Source organism: Physeter macrocephalus, chromosome 5, assembly GCF_002837175.3.
Source record: "Physeter macrocephalus isolate SW-GA chromosome 5, ASM283717v5, whole genome shotgun sequence".
NCBI classification, from domain to species: Eukaryota; Metazoa; Chordata; class Mammalia; order Artiodactyla; family Physeteridae; genus Physeter; species Physeter macrocephalus.
The window spans coordinates 51086185-51105616 of record NC_041218.1 but is presented as its reverse complement, the minus strand read 5'-3'; the positions used below and the strand labels follow the sequence as shown (position 1 = coordinate 51105616).

Below are 19432 nucleotides of genomic sequence, written 5' to 3'. Positions count from 1 at the left end.
CCTGGTGGCGCAGTGGTTGCGCGTCCGCCTGCCGATGCAGGGGAACCGGGTTCGCGCCCTGGTCTGGGAGGATCCCACATGCCGCAGAGCGGCTGGGCCTGTGAGCCATGGCCGCTGGGCCTGCGCGTCCGGAGCCTGTGCTCTGCAACGGGAGAGGCCACGGCAGAAGGAGGCCCACATACCACACACAAAAAAAAAACCCCACATTTAAAAACACAGGTGAATATCTAGCAAATCGGGCAGCATAGTGTTAAATTTTAAAAATTACACAAATTGATCAGACTCAAGTCAACACTGAACTGACAAGCGAAATTCCCCCCCCCTTAGACCTAACACATAAAACATGACATGAAATAGACCAAGCTCTACACCAGGATGCCCAAACAAAACAAACTGGAGCTTTAAAATATTACTGCATTAGGCTTTAACACCTGAGGACAAAGAGCCTCCCTCCCTCCCATAACTAGAGTTGCCTGCATATACAGAAATAGGACTAACTCCCTGGCAGTAAAGCCAGCCTGTAGGTATAGCTCCACATCTGGAACACTGACAGCTCACACCAAAAAAAATCCAACTTGCTTAAATATGGAAAGATTTAATCAAGCATGTACAGGAGGCCATACAAGAACACAGACCACCACTAAGGATGATAAGCACTGACTTTCCAAGCAAAGAAATGAAAATACTAAAGCAAAACGAAAGATATTCAAAGAGGCAAAAAGATAGCCATTTGATAAAAAGGACAATAGAAATAATGGCACTTGAAATGAAACCTCAGGAATTTTTTGAAGACAACTGCCCTGTCAAGGTTTGCAAACATTAATACTGTTAGTCTAACTTCAAAATGAGAAGAAGCAAGGTTGTCAGATGTTTTCTGCGGTTAGAATAATTGCCTGATAACATAAATATTACAAGTCAAAGTTATTTTGGGTTACAGAAATGCAGGGTGTGGATTTTTATAGTAAACCTTTATACTTTAAATTGGAGCTAGGAATTTGTTTCAAGCCCCACGTAGCAGCAAAATGCTTCTAGATGCAAGTTTCGCTCTACTGACCAGTTTTGTGCAATAACCACTTTTTCAATGGTGACAGGCTGGCTTTTTCCAAGGGAGCCCACCTCAAATATCTTAGCTTCTTAATTAGAGCTTCAAGGCACATTCTTTCAAGTCTACATACAATGTAAAATACCACAACCAATTTTAAGTTTTGAAACTGCAGGTATCCCGATCTGCTCAATTAAAGTGCTTGCTCTTGTCAGGCTCGGGCATTCTCCCCAATCCCTGAAAATATCAAGAACATCAAATGGGCAAAAAAGAGGCACACAGCGGAGACAGCTGGGATTCAAAACATGCACAGCAACTGAAACTTTGAGATCCATGAGGTATTTGGTGCATTGTGACCAAAGGTCAACGAATGCAGCTTTCACCAGCCAGTTTCATCTCATTTGCCATGGGCTAGTTTCCGGACAGTCACTTTGTACAAATACCACACTGCTCTTCAGTAGTGCTGAAGCTGCTTACTCTCCATCGATATGTCAGCAATGAAAATTTCACACCACCATTTTAGCTTACAGGTTAAGATACACCAAGATTGACTATTCTGCTAGTTCAGTTAGTTTTTTTTTTTTTTTTTTTTTTTGCGGTACGCGGGCCTCTCACTGTTGTGGTCTCTCCCGTTGCGGAGCACAGGCTCCAGACGCGCAGGCTCCGCGGCATGTGGGATCTTCCCGGACTGGGGTACGAACCCGCGTCCCCTGCATTGGCAGGCTGACTCTCAACCACTGAGCTACCAGAGAAGCCCTAGTTAAGTCTTTTAAAAAAAATGCCAGGTTTTATCGGTTGAAAGGAATAGGGAGTTGAGAAAATTTGATTCTCAAGCTTTTATAAACAGATCAAAATGTCAAGCTCTAATGGAAGCCATATGCATTTTAATTTTACTGTGACTGCTGAACAGCTGTTAGCTATCTGACCCATTCCTTAAATAGTGAAATCAGTCTTCAGCGAATCTGAACAAGACGTGGATGAACAGTCAAGACTTAACTTGAATTGAGAAACAGTTCCATCAATCAAGGTTAGGGGGATGATAAACTTAGTTCCCAAATGTTTCCAAGTATTTGGGGGTTTAAATACAGACTCTAGCTGCAAAAGGACGCCATAGAACTAGGTAAAATCAGCAGTGTTTACACCTATAAATCTGGTAATCTGTATAATTGGCCTTCGGCCTCTTTGAAGCATGTTTTTTGCTAGGCATCATTTTCCCTCCTGATTTCAGTGGACTGGCCCAAACTTACATTTTTAACTGCTCCCAACATAAAAGTAGTCTTACCTTCCTTACCTATAGAAAATACTGTTATTCCTGAAATCATCCCTTTGTCACAGAAATACATCAGTTGAAAATTAAAAGTGAAATCTGGTTCCGACAGGCGCTCAGCATCTCATTTGTCCTTTTCCTATTAAAATCTTATTTCCTTTTGGTAGCTAACAACAGGCCATGATGAAATCCTCACAGGGAAATTAGAACTACTGCGTGTAATCTTCAAGCAACGTGTGCAAAATAAGATCTGGATATCTGGGTTCCATTTCTAGGCTGGCTCCAGTTCAGCACTGACCTTTAGAATACAGGAGCAGTTAGAAGTCAGCCCAGCTGCCAGAACAACAAAGTCATCCTATGGAGTACATATTAGTGCTTAATAATTTAAATATTTTTCACTTAAATACTTTAGTTGCAGTAATAGCAGAGCAGCATTAAAAAATCACTGGGTATACCACCTGAGAATATTTGTTCCAAACTTTAGACTGATTTAAAATATAACTAAGCCACAATGTACACACGCACTTTGGGTATACTGAGATTAGTGATGTTTTCTACCTTCTGCAAAAGCACCACATATCCACACACGTTTGAACTAGTAATTGTCATTACTAAGGAACCAAGACATGATTCTTTTAAAGCCTCCCTTGCCTCTCAGTACTTTTAAATATTAAGAATCATTTCAGACCAACTTTAACATACTCATGCACTTAATCAGAATACTGAAAACCACACAGAAGATCCAGTTTCAAAAGCTTTTACCAAAGAGGAAAACACTCCAGGTATGGGAGCCATCTGCCAAGATGGCTCCCAATAACTCTTGCTTTTTGGTCATCATGTGAGTAAAACCCTCCCCTCCCACAGTGATCACAAGATAACTTACAAAAACACTGGTTTTATTTTGAGGATGTTTTTGTTGCTTCACTATGGGTAAAGGAAACAGCCAGTACCAACCTTCAGTCCTGTCAGTAGGCCATTTTGGATTCAAATATTCCAGCCCCAGTCATGTTTTCCCTGACTTACATACAACCCTGAGCTTCAGCTAGAAATCGCACAGCTAACCTGCTTCCAAATTGCTGACTTATAAACACACTGTGAGGTGAAAATGTAACAGTTCTCTAAAATATTTCCTTTTAGAACAAAAAGGTCCTTAAATCTCAATTTCTAAAAGAAAATTAGCAGCTCAACAGACAACATACACACACACAATACTCAACATTACCTATTGCACATTTCAATAAAGCTAGGTCATTTCACCCCATTAATACATAATACAGATGTCTTCCCCATTTGTGCTGGTGTTAAACGCTGGGTATTTTAGGGTTGTATTATACCAACTTGATTTATCTTCGAAAGTTAACTTCTTTGTAGAGCTAGACATTTTTAAGACATTAAGAATTATTTTTCCCCAGTAAATCCACGGCCAAACGTAAACAAATTTATAGCTGACAATGGACGCAAAGCTCATCTTCCGTTAGCCATCATTAGTTTGACTTACCTGTGAGATACCTCATTATCAAAACCAAAAGAAACAGAACAAGTCAGCTTTACTCTGTCCCCTATTTTTGTTTTTTCATTTCAAGTGAACATCCGAGTAAGAAACTCACTGCTTGCTATTAAATTTTATCCATGTTTAGCCCTTTAAGACAACCACCTGATACTAAGTGTATAACAAAACAGAGCTAATTCACATTTCAGAAACTAATGACAGATTTTGTCTCAGTGCCTTTGCATAGCCACTTAAACTTGGTTGGACCACTTTAGCTGGTTAGAATCTGTAATGACTAAAAACACCACCAGCAATGTTAAACATACAAGGCAAAGCCAGAAATGTGTAGCATTATTCAAACGCTGAATATACAGTGTATAAAGAATGGCATTTTATTAGGGACAGCCAATAATGTCCACAGTGCTTTTCTTGTTTGTCTATCCATATTGAAAGGAAAATGGCAATATGCATTGCTTTGTGAAACTGCTTTAGAATCTAGTGGATGGCAATCCTTTAGACAACTTAATGTTCATAGAACAAGATTCACATTTTATGTGTAAACATTACACCAAGTATTTGAATACAAAAGTATTTATTTTAATAAACTTTATATTTAAAATAGAATTTTAATCTGTCTACTCACAAAACCTAATTCAAAACACGATACATTTCTCTCTCTAGCTGATTTGATGTTACTCCATTACAAACAATACTCAATTTGTAATTGTTTTATATTAAGAACCTGTGCTAAATGAAGTCTGTTATTTTATCAGAAAACATTTCCCTTTAATCTTAAAGAGTGCTTTTTAAAATGAAGGCACCAACAAGAACTACTTTCAGATGGTACAGAATTTCTTATTTCTTGAAGATTCTGTGGTTGACCACTTCTTCATTAGTTACCTGCAGCAAGACACCTTCCTGCCAAAGGAAAAAAAAAGTATCTGAAGAAGTTTATCATGTTTGTCCAAAGAACCTAAATAATTTCAGTGGTGGTCTTAGGATCAAAGAAGACTCACAGGTGCATACAGTAGAATATGCCCTGATTATCACATTCCTGGAAAGGCAATAAAGCCAGGCAATCAATCTCTGATGACATCTAAGAAATGAAACTTCAGCAGCCAACCTACATCTCTCCTATAGGTTAGGAATTGGGAAAGAATTACCACATTTAAACCTAAGTATTTAGAATTGGATACATACAAGATTTATAATGTAGACACTTTTATTTATAAATATAAATTATCTGAAAGTAGATTTAACCATCTTGCCCTACCTTCTCCTTAGCCTGATCCTGATAAGCATGTAAAGCTACAACCGTATCAAAATAACAGAAGAACAAAACGTCTTTATTTTTAATAAAAAAAAAAAATCCCTAGTTCACTCAAAATGCTTGATCCAAGAAATGTGAATACACAAGGGTGTAACGATGGGAAATTTCATGATTTATTCAACTTGCAGCCTAACTTTTACCTACCATTTCACTACCAACACCACTGAAGGAACCAAGAAAAGCTTTATTAATGATCACTTGGCTTGCCTCAGCTGTTGAAATGAAGCACTTTACAGTCTTTGTGGCAGCAGAATATACTTGTCCATGGTTCATATCAATGCTAAAATTCCAGCAGGGAAAAAAATGATATGTTAAGCACCTGAATCTTCATAGAGGGGGAGGGGGATGGGAAAGAAGGAAAAAAAGGGAAAAAAAAACAACCAAAATAATTTAAGTAAATGACAGATTGGAAAACAGGGTTTATAAAATTACTCTCTTGAGTTTATAAATTGTTAAACTCAATTTATAGCTATGTTAAACTACATGAGAACCACTATACTGAAAGACCATTGAAGAGTATTAGTTTATCTTTTGGGGAGGAAAATTAAGAAAGGAAAAGTAAATGAGATCTTACCTAAAGAAGTTTAACTGAAGCTTAGAACTATTTTGCTCTACACCCTCAGCTTTCGTTGGCATCCTTATAAACTACTGTAGTTAAAGCTTTGTAGAAACAGCACAGTTTCTTAAGACTGGCTGAACTTAGTAGCCGTCAAGAGTTCTCTTGTACTAGACCTGTATCCCTGAAGAGTACCTCGCTGGGGTTATTTCCTTTCCTTGCATTGAAGAAGCAGCATCTAAAAGATCTAAAAAGGTGTTTCTCCTTGCAGAGATATCCCTTAAGTTATCTAGGTAATTTAATCCTGATGAATTGCAGACAACACACTTATATCTGACCAGCATTTATCTTACACAAATATAACAACAGCTTTGCAATGGACCTTAATTATACTACCCACTCCTTAACTTATTTAAAATAAAAAGTCTATAATTACACAATTTCCTTTAGAATTATTTTATTAAATCATAAATGTACAACAGCTTCTTAACTCTACACACGCACTTAAATTTTTTTTAAAGGAAAAACGTTATGTCTTATTACACCATGATCCTGGCTAATACCTTTTCAAAACTTTGAGAAAAATCTTAAAGGTTTCACATGTCACCTGAAACTTACACATTTAACATTATCAAAGAAGGAATGCTTCTACACTCTTACAAAGACCACTAGAAAGAAACAACAATTAAAAAGCTAAGAAACTGTCTCAAAGGCATTTTTATTTAATTTTTTTTACAATCCATCCTCCACAGTAAGGTAATGTTATTAAATAATCCAATCCATTCACAAAATGGCTCTCTGCATCTGCTCTGGTGTCTTCTGCCATATCACTGCATATTTATGCATGACTGAGATAAGAGTTTCCTTAACATTGTTATTTCGATAACCTGAAGCTGTTCTGTTACCTCTGGGCTCTCATCCTCTCCTATTTATACAGTGAAGCCTGTTTCAACAGAAGTAAAGAGTAAAAAAAAAATAGGTTATGAAATTATCCATCTAACCAGGTTTTAAGGAAAGATAACATGATCCTAAAAAGCTTTTAACTCCTGGCAGCTAGGTCTCCCAAGACATTAATAAAGTGAAACTTAAAAGCTACTTACCCATGGTAAATAGGAAGAAGCTCAATATCGGCTTCTCCCTCCATAACCCCCACTTCCTCCACTGCCTCCTGGACCATAGTTTCCTAGAATTATTGGAACAAGAGAAAGCAAACTTATTTTGATTTCCCAAGTTCTACAGTTGATTTTATTTTACAGCCATACACTACTTAAAACATGCAGATCAGAGACCATTACTTGTTTCTAGTTAGCCTCAACTCAGAAGATTAAATTACCCAGATTCACAGATTTTTCAATTTTTTCCTTTAAACTTGAAAACATTTTACTACTGCTACTCCTTTAGAGGGCTCTCTTCCATGATCATTTCAAAGAATTTTTTAAGAAAGTATACCCAGCATAAGAAACATAAGGAATCTATTTCTGTCCCACTAACAACTCTAAACAATGATGTGAACAAAAAGTTCAGATTTACTAAATTGGCTTCTAAGAGTCATACAAGATTTATACCGCTTGCAATATGCTCAGCAATTTTATTTGGCTTTTTTCTTAATCAGCCAAAGCCACTGAAAACATCTAATCCACTTCACTAACCCCAAAATATTTTATATCACTGAACATCCCACCCCTACCACAATACCCCTCCCTGAGTAATGTTACATTTTTATTTTCCCCAAATTTTACTCTCAGTAACACTGTGTATTTGATGGGAAGTGTTACCCAAGCATAAATAAACTTGAAAGTTATCTTTCTTCAAAGTCATGAAACACTTAATATTTTCATCACAAATGTGAAAAATCTAATAAATTACCTCCACCATATGGTCCCCCCATGTTTCTGCTACCACCAAAGTTTCCACTCTTCATTGGACCGTAGTTAGAAGGTTGCTGGTTATAATTTCCAAAATCATTATAATTTCCACTTCCATAATTTCCTGTAAAAAATTTGGAAATTTCTGTACAATAAACCCCACAACACAACCAAATATTAAACCAGTGATACATGCTAAGTACTTAAGACAAAATTCCCACAAAAACAGACCAGAATAAATGCAAAACACCTATCTACAATTCTACATTTTTTTAAAAGACAACCATCAACAACAATGAAATGAAAAATCTCACGTGTTGAAAATCATTAATTCCAATCCAAATTCCCACATAAAGATGCAGGTGAATTTATTACCTCCTCCATAGTTGTCATAACCACCTCCGTAGCCCCCACCCTGGTTGCCATATCCAGGTCCTCCACCACCATATCCTCCTCTTCCTCCTCCATAACCAGGGCTACCTCCAAAATTGCCACCTATTATAAAATAAGCCTTTAAGTAATTACTTAGTATTTTCAATGCCATTTGAACACCCACTTCCAGCTTTCCAAAACACGTATTTTTTAAGTAAGATATTTATTCTACAAAATCTCTAAAATCCTCAAGGGCAGATTCTGATATCCATCCTTGGTAAGCGGTTGGGGGTGGGGAGTGCCTACCCACTAACAACTGGATAAAACCTTTAGAAGTAAATACCTGTAATGCCACAGGTCTCCCCTAAAACTAAAGACACATCATGGATTCTCTGGAAGGTATCCTGAATCCTATTTATGTTTTGTGTAAGGTTGTAGGTGGGGTGGGGCAGACAAGATGTGTAGACTAATGGAACAAAGTAGAAGAACCACATCTTCCTGCTTGGTCCAAAAGATTAAGTTCCCAACTCACATTTCTTTGTGAATTACCATGTCTCTTAAGTAAAATGCCCACCACCCTTCTCCTGAGTAGAAATGGGGGGAGGACCAGAAATTAGCAAACTTGCATGTAATTAAACTTAAATTGGTATTCTCAGATTGCTTGCAGTAAGTATAAAAACTCATCTTTCTCAAACCAAAATATTTGTATTTCAAAGCAATATTGGAAATAGTGAGACTTATGTGACTCCTGAGTCATGCCTAATGAGGGCAAAACCAGAAATAAGGCCTATTATTTAGATCAGTTTTAAATATCTTGTTCCTTTCTATTAAGACATTTGTCAGCAAGTATCACTCTTTTCTGTACTTCAACAAAACAAATCACTTGATATTTAACAGTGGCTCACCACCTTAGCTGGACACAGGAGCACACTTGTGTATGTTTTGGAAAAGTTCCTTTGGGGACTTTTGGAACGTTATCCTCCTGGACCCATCTTGGTAAGAGCTAAGACAACACAGGGCTCTTACATACATTCCCCTTACATGTTGATCTTGCTCAGAACCACTTTTCTATACTTTTTCAGAAAAACAGTATACAAAATATCACATCTACCTCCAATTCTCCTGCTTGAAAAACTACAGGACAGCTTTAAATGGCATTTTAAAATTCTCATTTAAAATCTACCCATTTGATTTTGCAAAAGTACACAAACACCTACAACTCTATTTTTCCTTTTATAATTCACAACAGGTAAGATGCAAATCAGAATAAAAATCCAAACAACTGAACCATTATCACCTAATCCCTTTACAAAAGGTAAAACATTAAGAAAAATGTCATATATACACTCAAAAACGGACAACACACGGTGTGATTAAATCTTAAGATGCGTAGAAGAAACTGACCTCCAGGTCCTCCTCCATACCCATTATAGCCATCCCCAAATCCACGACCACTTCCATATCCATCTGTTAAGGGCAGAAAAAAAAATGATTATTTTCCTGTGGTTCATGCCACTCAATTCCTTACCCTCCCTTCCTCTGTGTTATCTATTAGTATCTATGAATTAGAGTTATTAGGAACCCATTCCCCTTATGCTGTACACTGGTGTTACTGTGTATTTTATGCTGTATTTTAGTGTTAAAAATACACTAAAGTATGTGATTCAATTTCATCATCAGGATAACTGCCTGATTTGGGGCTTGGACTTGGCAAACCTCCACTTAAGATATTCATTTACAAAAAGGAATGACAATGGACAGGGGCAGTTTTTCTGTTGGCACCACACTACATTAATTCAGATTAACCTACGTATAAAACCCAAAGCAAAAAACAAAGACACAGACCTCTTCAAACCTACACATATAAGCCTCTACAGTATTTCCACCAACTATTCAGGAATACCTCATAAATTTAAGATGGCTGCACTATCTTAACTTTCCCAGAAACTGAAAACCATAAAGGATCTATGCAATTATTTGTCCTTAACTATAGGACTATTAAAATGTTACCTCTTGCCTAGCCAAATTAGAATATCCCATCAGGACAGAACCTACATTAGATCTTAAGAATAACTTTTTAAAAATTAGGCTGGATTTCCTAGATTCTAATTAAAACTCATAGTTTTCAAGCACATTCGCCCTTCTAAACTTAGAAGATGGACTTACCAGATCCTCCTCTGAAGTTACTGCCTGGTCCTGGTCCAAAATTTCCACCACCACCGCGAGAATCTCCAAAACCAAAGTTGCCTACAATAAATACCCTGGTTAGTTCACACACACTTATACAAATAAATCTTAAGAAAAAAATGGAATTGAAGTTACCTCCTCTTCCACTTCTAGAACTTTGGACTTCCTGCATTTCTTGTCTAGATAAAGCCTTCCTTACTTCTGCATTATGACCATTGATAGTATGGTATTTCTGCACTGGAATGAAAAGTTCAGAATCCATTAAGTCAGCATCCTATAATATTAGCTAAGTTACAAGTTAAACTTTACTTTTTAACAAAGTTTTAGGTGTTAACATACCCAAAACTTAAAATGTGAAAGAGCTACACCCTTAGCACTTATGGACACTTACACACAATCTTATCCACAGGATCATGGTCATCAAAAGTAACAAACCCAAAGCCTCTTTTCTTTCCAGACTGCCTATCGGTAATTATCTCAATGGTATCAATTTTTCCATATTCCTCAAAGTAATCTCTAAGATGATGCTCCTCAGTATCTTCTTTAATTCCACCTACAAACAGCTTCTTCACAGTTACATGAGCCCCTGGCTTTCCAGATTCCTGAAACAGAAAAAATCATCCTGACTGAAGAAACCACAAACATGAACTAAGGCACACTATCTGAGCAACACACATGGCTTCTATCCTACGACCAAATACTAAGGCACCTTATGAATAAGAACCTAGTCTTGGAAATAACTTAGTCTAGGAAATTAGAAGTACAAAAACCCAACGAAGCTCTACTAAAGAAACGAAAACACTTTGAGCTAAATACAGACAACTTTGTTCTTTCAAAAGTCACTTTCTAATCTTGAGCAAGAGCAAAATGGAATTTTCCTCAAAATTGTTTGAACCAACAAGTTATGTATTTGCTCACCTCTCTTGCAACAGCACGTTTTGGCTCAACCACTCTCCCATCAATTGAATGAGGTCTTGCAGCCATGGCAGCATCAACCTCAGCCATGGATGAAAAAGTTACAAAACCAAATCCTCTTGATCTTTTGCTTGCAGGATCCCTCATTACCTTTAAATCCAAAGGAGTGATGTTACCATTTAATCTCAACACTTACAGCATTTTAAAATAATAAACATGAATTTAAAAGTGATTTTCTCCATGATTCACTAATTTTAAACAGAGAAACCCAACTCTTGAAGAACTACTATCCCTAAGCACTTCCACACTTAACGTACCACACAATCTGTAAGTTTTCCCCATTGCTCGTAGTAGTTCCTCAAACTTTCTTCTGTAGTTTCAAAGCTCAAGCCACCAATAAAGAGTTTACGGAATTGTTCCTTTTCTCTCTGCAAAGGAAAACATCATTTCAATTTTTATTTACATTTTCTCTTTGTATGCAGGAAATTAAATTCTTAAATATGAGGTGACCTGCTGGCAGAGTACCTTTTTCCTCTCCAAAGGAACAGTTTCTAAAGTTTTCTGGGGGGGAAAAAAAAAACTTACATCAAATTTAAACCATATGTTAAACTGCATTAGTTGTGTTACACCAAAAAAAATTGCCTCAGCTGAACTACACAAGTTTCAAAATCATTAACGCTTGATCTAAGTTTACTTCACATTAAATTATTTTAAACAAATCTAGCATAACTTATTTAAAAAAAAAAACTTTCTGAAGAAAAAGGAGCAAATCTACCCTGGTGACTGAAAAGTTAAGATTCTTATCAAAATCTGCATTCAATCCTATAACCCAGAACAGAGAACATTTAAATATAAATTTTTAAAATATAAAAACTGTTGCCTTTTTATAACCCAGAGTTGCCATTAATTTCAGGATTCAGTTATTAGAAAAGTGAATTTCCCTTCATTGCTCCCTCTAGTGGTGATTCTAATGTAACACAATTTTCAAAAACCTAGTATTGTTCTCTCCCCATATACCAACTCTCCGTTACAGAAAATTTTAAGCGTTCAATATATGTACCAAAATATCCTTAAAATTTACCTCTCTTCTGACCAAGGCAGAATAACTTTCATAATTAACGGTGTCTAAAACTTTAAATAGTTTTAACATAGCTACTTTTTGACATGTAGACAACACAATCTGAACCATTACTGAGCGTAAAGCAGAAACATAATAAGACACTGTAATCATCTCACTTTTCAAAACCATAAATATATTTAAATGACCACTGTGACTATCCCGTAGCTACAAAGTACTACAATTTACACTTCACCATGTTGAACTTAGTGGTCTTCTGGCAAATTACACAGCATTAACAACTTTCACATGTGAAATGAAAAAGAGCCTGGGCTGAAAAAATCCTTACAAACCAGCAAGCAAATAAGTTGCATTAACAGCTCTGTATTTTGGGCTATGAGTTAAGGCAGGCTGGGTCATTGTTTTCAGTTGACTAGGTTAAAAAACTAAGAACATTCAGAAACGAAAGTTAGTCACAATGTCCGTGACCAACTGTTATCAAACAGCATTAAAACTCTCAACCCATAGTTCTTCTATGAAGTTCCTCTCTCCATGCATGACATTCTCCCAACAGCTCAGAAATTACAGCAATAAGCAATTCTGTTTTTTCCCTACATAGTTAACTTTTCAGGATTCTGAAAACTTTGAAAACAAATTATCAAACTAGCTCCTGAGACACTTAAAAAATTATAGAGATTACTTAGCATACTACTATTTGGACTCTTAAGCAAATTTTATTTACTCCAAATATTGTCAGTTAATAGGCCTTTAAAAACCCAAATAAATTAAACAGATTAAAAAATACGTCTACAACTTTTATAAATCACTAACAAAGGCAAAAACTCATTACTTACCTCATTTTCCAAACTTACCCGCTGTCCACTATCGATTACAAACAAAGTTATTTTATAAGCGTGCTTAGGGTCAAGGAAAATACCCAGGTAGACCCCCTTCGCTTGAGACCTTATGCTTATCAATGTAATCATCAATCATGATTGCAAACATAAACGAGAAAAGTGACAAAGTTCAAAAACATAGCGGCCCAGCCTAAAAGTTTTGTATATAGCAATACACGCATTGAAGGACTGAGCCATGTTTTAACCAGAGTACAACTATAAAATCATTTTTATTTCATTTTCATGATTTCTAGCTTATCACTAATAAATACCTGTGGTCTTGCCCAGTAAAGATTAAATTTCCCAGTAAAAATAATATTTAAAATACAAATACTACGTTTCAAACAGAATCCTTCAGGAAAATATAGGATTCTGAACAGGAATACCGCCCCCCACAGCCCTCCTTCCCCCACGGCCTCCCACATAGTCGGTAGTAAGCTGATGGCTCTAAATCTGATTCTTCATTTCTAAAGTTTCCTACGATTCAACTGCCTTTTTAATTACCGCAGACCCAAGTAAAACCGTTACTCAAATAAACAAGGGCTGGAAAACAAAATGTGGTCTTCAAACTACCGCTCGCCTTAAACCGGGCCCGACACCCTATATGGTTTTACCTCCTCCTAAGCCGTGCGAACCCGCCCTGGAGAACGCCGCCCCCTCCCCCCGCCCTTCGGTGCGGCTCCTGAACGCAATGGCGCCATTTCATCGAGGGGAAGGGAGCGAGCCTCTAATGAGGTGCGCAAGACTTTAAAGACCCAAGCTCACAAGACACTCGGAGTCCACCTCGAAACGGCATGAAAACAGTCCGACCAAAAAAAAAAAAGTTAACCACTTCTATTCTTTGTTAAAAGAGTCAAACTAGTTGAACTTAGAGAGTTAAAAGGAAAACACTGCGAGGAAGGAGAGAAATGAAAATGGCGGCCGCCAAATCCGGTTCCCGGGAGGGGGGAGGGGAAGCTCCGCAGTCCAGCTCGCGAGGACCCGAAGCCCGCCGAAACGCTCAAGCGCGGAGACGCCGGGGCCCCCAAACCAGCGTGCTGTAAAAAGGGAGTAAAAATTCCTGCCTCCGCGCCCCATTTTCACTAAAGTGGGGCTGCGTCCGCCATGTGGAAGCTCCCCATCCCCCACCCCCAGCAAAGGGAAATGGCGCCGGGAGACTGAGGGTGGGGAAAGCGCTGTACAATCAGGCCTCCACTAACGACCCCTCTTCAAAAATATCCTGAGGCCAGCCGCTTCTGAAGTGGCCCAATTTCGCTGCCGCTCTCCCACGGAGGCGGATGGCCGACTTCCAATGAGGCGCCAACGGCCTCGCCATGCCCTTTCCAACAACTCATTGATTTCAAACCCGTTACCTCCATCGCGGACTCAGTCGCTTCAGCCCGATTTCCCGCAGCCGAGCGAGATGAGAGAGATCTCCGCGGACGAACACGAACCGGACTCGTCCTGGCGCTGTAGTGAGAACTGCCGCTGCTCGAGAAACAACACCGCTAGGAGCACCTCCACTCTGGACCCGGCGCTGCTGCTACTGCCGCTACAGCCGCTGCCGCCGCTTTTCTAGAACCTTCCCCCGACTAACGCGTCCTCCCCTACGTCAGGCCGTTGCGTAAACGCCCTAACCGCCGCCAATGGCGGGAACGCTCTACGACCTCCTTGCGCCAAGTACGTGCCCCTCCCCCTTGCGGCCAGTAGTGGTCCTTGACGTCAGTTGCGTAAAAGGGCTCTGTGAATTGTGGAAGGCTCGAGTTCTGCGTATTTGACTCTCGGAACTGGGTCCAGCCCCCGCCTTAGCGCAGGGCAGGTGAGAAACGGTCGCGCATTTTGAAATTAACGCTGTTGGGAGGAGCTTAATCTTCAGCCCAGAGGTCCAGCCCCCTCAACCCCGGAGGTGGTCCTTATAGCAACGCTTTGATAATCTCCCCCCACCCCCGTGTTAAAAAAAAAACCTAATAACCTATTCTACTGCGTTTTCCCTCCCCCACCCTTCCTCCTCTGCACGGAGGACCCCTTCCGGAAACACCCGAAACGACTTCTGGTAAAAAAATGACACTTCATGCTCCATCAACCTAACCCTGGCCAACGCTTTTGGGGTCGACCTCGCTGGTAGTCGAAAGGGGCGCTCGATTTTATTTCCCGATTTCCCTCCCCCCCCCACCTACCCCCAGCATTCAGAGGCACCCAACCCCAGGGGCAAGAAAGTGGGCGGAGTCCTGTTTTGGCGCCAGCCACTACTGCTGCAAAGCAGGAAAAACCTCCGACGAGGAGACTTCGGTCACGGTCCTCATCCCCCCGCTTCCCTCTCCCTCCCCTCCGGGGACCACCAGGCGCCACGCCACGAACTGTAAGCGCCACTATCGCCGCCCCCTCCCCCTCTCCTTCCCGGGCTCGGGCTCCCGGCGGGCACTGCGCGGCGCACGGCCCCTCCCCGCCGCGGGGCGCGCGCCCACCCCGCCCCTCGCGGCCGCCGGGCGTGGGCGGTGCCACCCTCCCCTCCCCCCGGCGGCGGCCCCGCGCGCAGCTCCCCAGCCCCCTCCCCTTCGGATGTGGCTGGAGCTTGAGGCGCGCAGGGCTGGAGACGCTGCAGACCCGGGACCCGGAGCAGCTCGGAGGCGGTGAAGTCGGTGTCTTTCTTTTTCTCTAGCTTTCACTCGGTGGTGTTGCTTAAGATACCACATGCGCTCCAGAGACCCCCCAGTTCCCCGCTTCCCACCCCTTCCCCGCCCGACCCTGAATCAGGAGCTGGTGGGAAGGAAAGAGGCGAACAGAGACCCCGCGGCGGGCCTGGCGCTAGGCCGGCGTCTGTAGTTGGTTTGGGGGACGAGACTCTTCTCCCCAAGGTTGAAAGCTGTGGCGACAACTGCCTTATTTCTAGACAAAGCGCATTTCTTTCTCCCCTCCCCCATCCCGGATAAAGAAGAGGGGCTCTCCTTCCCCTCCCGGCCTCGGTCGGCGACTTGGGCCTCCAGGGAGGGCGGTGCATTCTCCCGTATCCGCGCGGCCGATGTCCGGAGGCTGCGGCGGGCGCTCCGTTACGTGGCCGCCGCCTGGTCGGGGGAGGCGCGGGCCCCGTGGCGCAGTGCCCTTGAGCCCCCGCGGTGCGGCCTTTGTTTCTCCCCGCGGATGCGCTGACCACGAGGCCCGCTCTCCCGTGGGGGGGCGGGGGCGGGGCGGGGGCCGGGCGCTAAGGTCTCGTTAAGCCGGGTGGGGCAGGGGCTTAAGGGGAGCGGATGAAAGTGCAGAAAGAGGTGATTCGGATTCAAAAGTGGCACGAAATGGGACTGGAATATCTCGGTGTGTTTTTCGTTTAGTTTTTTAACTAGCGATTGGAAAGGGAGGGTTGCTAAGAAGAAAGAAACCAGGTTGGGATTACATTACATAGGCGACTCTTTGGACTGTTAAGTGTAGAGGAGAAATTCACAGCAATTGGTTATTGTGATCGTTTGGGCAGTCGTTTGATTTTGAACCAAACTATTTGGCCATTTTAAAAAAAATTCTGACTATGGTTATAAGTGGGATTTGGATTGGGAAAAAAAAATTGTCTATTTTTTACCCTGTAAAGCTTTCTCGGGTACTAACGTGCCCGGTAAGGTTATCTAGGTACACTTGGTTACAACACTGATATACTCTTAGGCTTGTATCACTAGTTTGTGCAGAATCTCAAAACTGCTTCTCTGTGGATTTGTATACGTTTGATAACGTGAGTTACCTAGGTGGGGGTTAGAATCCAAACAAAACTTATGTTTAGCTACTTTTTTGTGTCTTGCAAACTTTTTTAACTGTCATGCATTTTTCTAGTAATAGCTCTTCAAGTCTGCAATAAAAAATGGCGTCCAATAAAACTACATTGGTAAGTTAATGACAACCTAAAATATTTAAGGATCTAACACAAACTTTTTTTCTCCAAAAATTATAACTTTGTATCTCTGTGGTTGAGAAATTTACATCCATATATAGTTTCCAGTCACTTCCCGCCCCACTTTATTATGGGGAGAGTTAGGAGCAAAAAGGAAATTACTACATTGAGATTTATTGACTTGGCTTAATAGTGTCTTGATTCGTTTAGAGAAACCTAATCTTGGGAGAGTAGCACGAAATAAATTTTTACCAAGTATTCTTATTTTGAAATAAAGATACAAAAATTTATGTGACCTGAAAGAATGTTACAAGCATACACAGACAAAGCAATAAAGCCCTTGTTCATTGGCATACTATTTTCTAAATCACTCTACTGAATTCTAGAGAAAGCAGGTATTTTCAGCGTTGCCCTGTTTAAAGAATGGTTACCTTGTACACTTAGATGGAGACAAAAGTCATTGAATGTTTCGAATTATTTTGGTCACTGTCATAATTCAAACTTGCTTATTCTAAAATACAGAAGGGTCTTAAATTTAAATCATTGCAGTGCGGTTTTTTTTAATACACTACATGAAAAAACATCACAGATAAGTCCAGGAAAGAGAGGAAACTAGATCTTCTGGATCTTTTGAGCAATTAAGTTTTTTCTCTCCAGCAGTTTCTTAAACCCACAGTTTGCATTCTTAGGCTTCATTAAAACTTCTATAAACTGTAGACATGTATGTATTCAGCCATGTCAACTTTGGAGTTTTAACATAGCCATTGGAATGTTCACATAAAGATCACGAAATTCAAAGTTATGGTTCCCACCGTATTTAATTCTAACACATTGCGTTAATAACAATTGCAAGTATATAAAGGTGAGTGTTAACATTTAAATAAAGCAAAACGGTTTTGGTTTGTGTGTTCTCCCCTTGGGTTTCGCAATATAAAGGGCATGTTGGTGATTTTTAATTTGTTTCATCATTAGATTGCACTTTTAAGTCAAACATCCTGAGAAACATTTAAATATAAAGCCTGTTTGGTGGCATAATTTATTCCCATCAAAGTCATCAATGGAAAAAGCACAAAGCATAATCTGTGCTTCCTCAGGATTGAACTGTCCTTCAAATTTCATAATCAGTAAACCAAAATGTAGATAATTAAATGGCTTACAATCACCAGTATCAAAAGTATTGGATGGGAAACGAAATAGCTGTGCCTGAGACTGTGAGGATGAGTATGGATACAGAAAGCAAATAGATGCTTCTATTAAAATTAAATTGCTTTGCATGTAGTTTGATAGTCTTCAGAATCTACCTAACTTTGCATTTTAAAATAATTTTGTTAGTGTTGTGAGATAATGTGTGCTGTAATTTAAATGGGAAAGTGGGTGGATTTTCTTTTAAAAAGAAAAGGATGAGCATTTGAACCTAGTTTATGGGTGCCATAGTAAATACTTCATTTCTTTTACCAAGTTTTTTTAATCTTTCATTTTCTGTGTTTATTTTTGTTTTCCTCTTTACTCTGTTAGCCTCTTAGTTTCATGGACATACTTTTTGTTTTTCATTTACGATCAGTGTCTGATAAGCTTTGGTCTATACCAGTTTTTCTTCACTCTTTCCACTACCACCATCATTACCTTCCTTGTACTGTATTGAGGCAGAAGGGTTTTTGACTGGGTGCAATATCCAAGTATCTTGACTAATGAAAGTTGTAAGACCTGACATGGGGAATGGTATCCAACAAAATCAGGTGTTTGCTGCATTATTTAAGTTTCAGAGGATTTTTATTTCTTATATGTGTGTGTACACCTCTAAATGATTACATATTTTTAAATGTTCTTTGCAGTCTTGAGGCATTGTTAATTTTTCTGCTTACATGCTTTAGGAGGGATGACTTTAGTGACTGAGCAATTAATTTTTTTTTTTAATAGCACCTGTTTTAAGGTGAAATGATTCCAAGATGAACATAACGTGGGATTTCCCTCCTTGGTCTCTTAATAACCATTTCCGGGTTTTTTTGAAAGTTTATCCATTTTCAGTAACAAATCTGTTTTGAGTTATTGGTCTGTTGAGCTTGGTCTCCTGCTTCTCTCAAAGAGTGTTATACCAAAAAAAAAAAATCTAACCTAAAAACTTGTAAGTTTAGTTTCATTGGCTACCAGTTTAGTCTTTCTCTTGAGAAGCCAAGAAAAGGATTTTTTCACATTAGATAATTAAAATGATCCAGCATTTTGGCCTCTTGAAGTGACAGCATTATAGGTTTGTTCCGAGTGGTTAGTGACATTATATACAGAGATGATGGGGAAATGATCTTGTCCTTTTTAACCTATTCATGGTCTCATTGGTTGACCCTGCAATTGATATCAGGGTTCTGAACCATGTTTTTGTTCTGCAGTCAGTTTTTCTCTTAAATTGTTGAGGATTTTAACATCGGTGTTTCATTTGGGAAAGGGGGTCTTAGTGTTTGGGGGCTGTAGTTTTAATGGGTCTATGGTTCACTAATAAGACCTGTCACTACTAGTTATTCTCCTTTGTATCATTCTCTAATAGTTTCTAATAGTTGTTTGTTGCTGTCCTGTGGTTAAAATGAGTGAAAACTCTTACTAAATTTGGTCTTGTA

General features: G+C 39.7%; 2 protein-coding genes across 7 annotated transcripts in view; one reads left to right on the top strand and one right to left on the bottom strand.

The window, feature by feature from the left end:
- Positions 1-4451: 4451 nt before the first annotated feature.
- On the bottom strand, positions 4452-14547 carry HNRNPA2B1 (heterogeneous nuclear ribonucleoprotein A2/B1). 6 transcript variants are annotated; one of them, XR_448746.4, is made up of 13 exons: positions 14329-14530; positions 11549-11584; positions 11341-11451; positions 11027-11173; positions 10500-10710; positions 10244-10345; positions 10088-10168; positions 9326-9388; positions 7925-8044; positions 7551-7673; positions 6785-6867; positions 5273-5408; positions 4452-4716 (listed from the first exon to the last, which is right to left on the bottom strand). XR_448746.4 is itself a non-coding variant. In XM_007121593.4 (12 exons), the coding sequence occupies exons 1-11, from the start codon at positions 14332-14334 to the stop codon at positions 6806-6808; spliced, it is 1062 nt and encodes a 353-aa protein (XP_007121655.1). In that variant the 5' UTR covers positions 14335-14530; the 3' UTR covers positions 4456-4716; positions 6785-6805. The 6 variants fall into 6 exon arrangements, 5 of the variants coding, with proteins under 5 accessions (XP_007121655.1, XP_028345765.1, XP_007121654.1 ...); XM_007121593.4 differs by lacking the exon at positions 5273-5408 and having other exon boundaries at positions 4456-4716; XM_028489964.2 differs by lacking the exon at positions 4452-4716 and having other exon boundaries at positions 5202-5408.
- Positions 14548-15217: 670 nt separating this feature from the next.
- The window catches only part of CBX3 (chromobox 3), a 53737-nt gene continuing 49522 nt past the window's right edge, over positions 15218-19432 (top strand). Inside the window, exons 1-2 of the mRNA XM_007121591.4 lie at positions 15218-15314; positions 16769-16820. Of these exons, the coding sequence (XP_007121653.2) occupies positions 16797-16820 (24 nt within the window). The 5' untranslated portion in view covers positions 15218-15314; positions 16769-16796. The remainder of the gene's footprint in view (positions 15315-16768; positions 16821-19432) is intronic.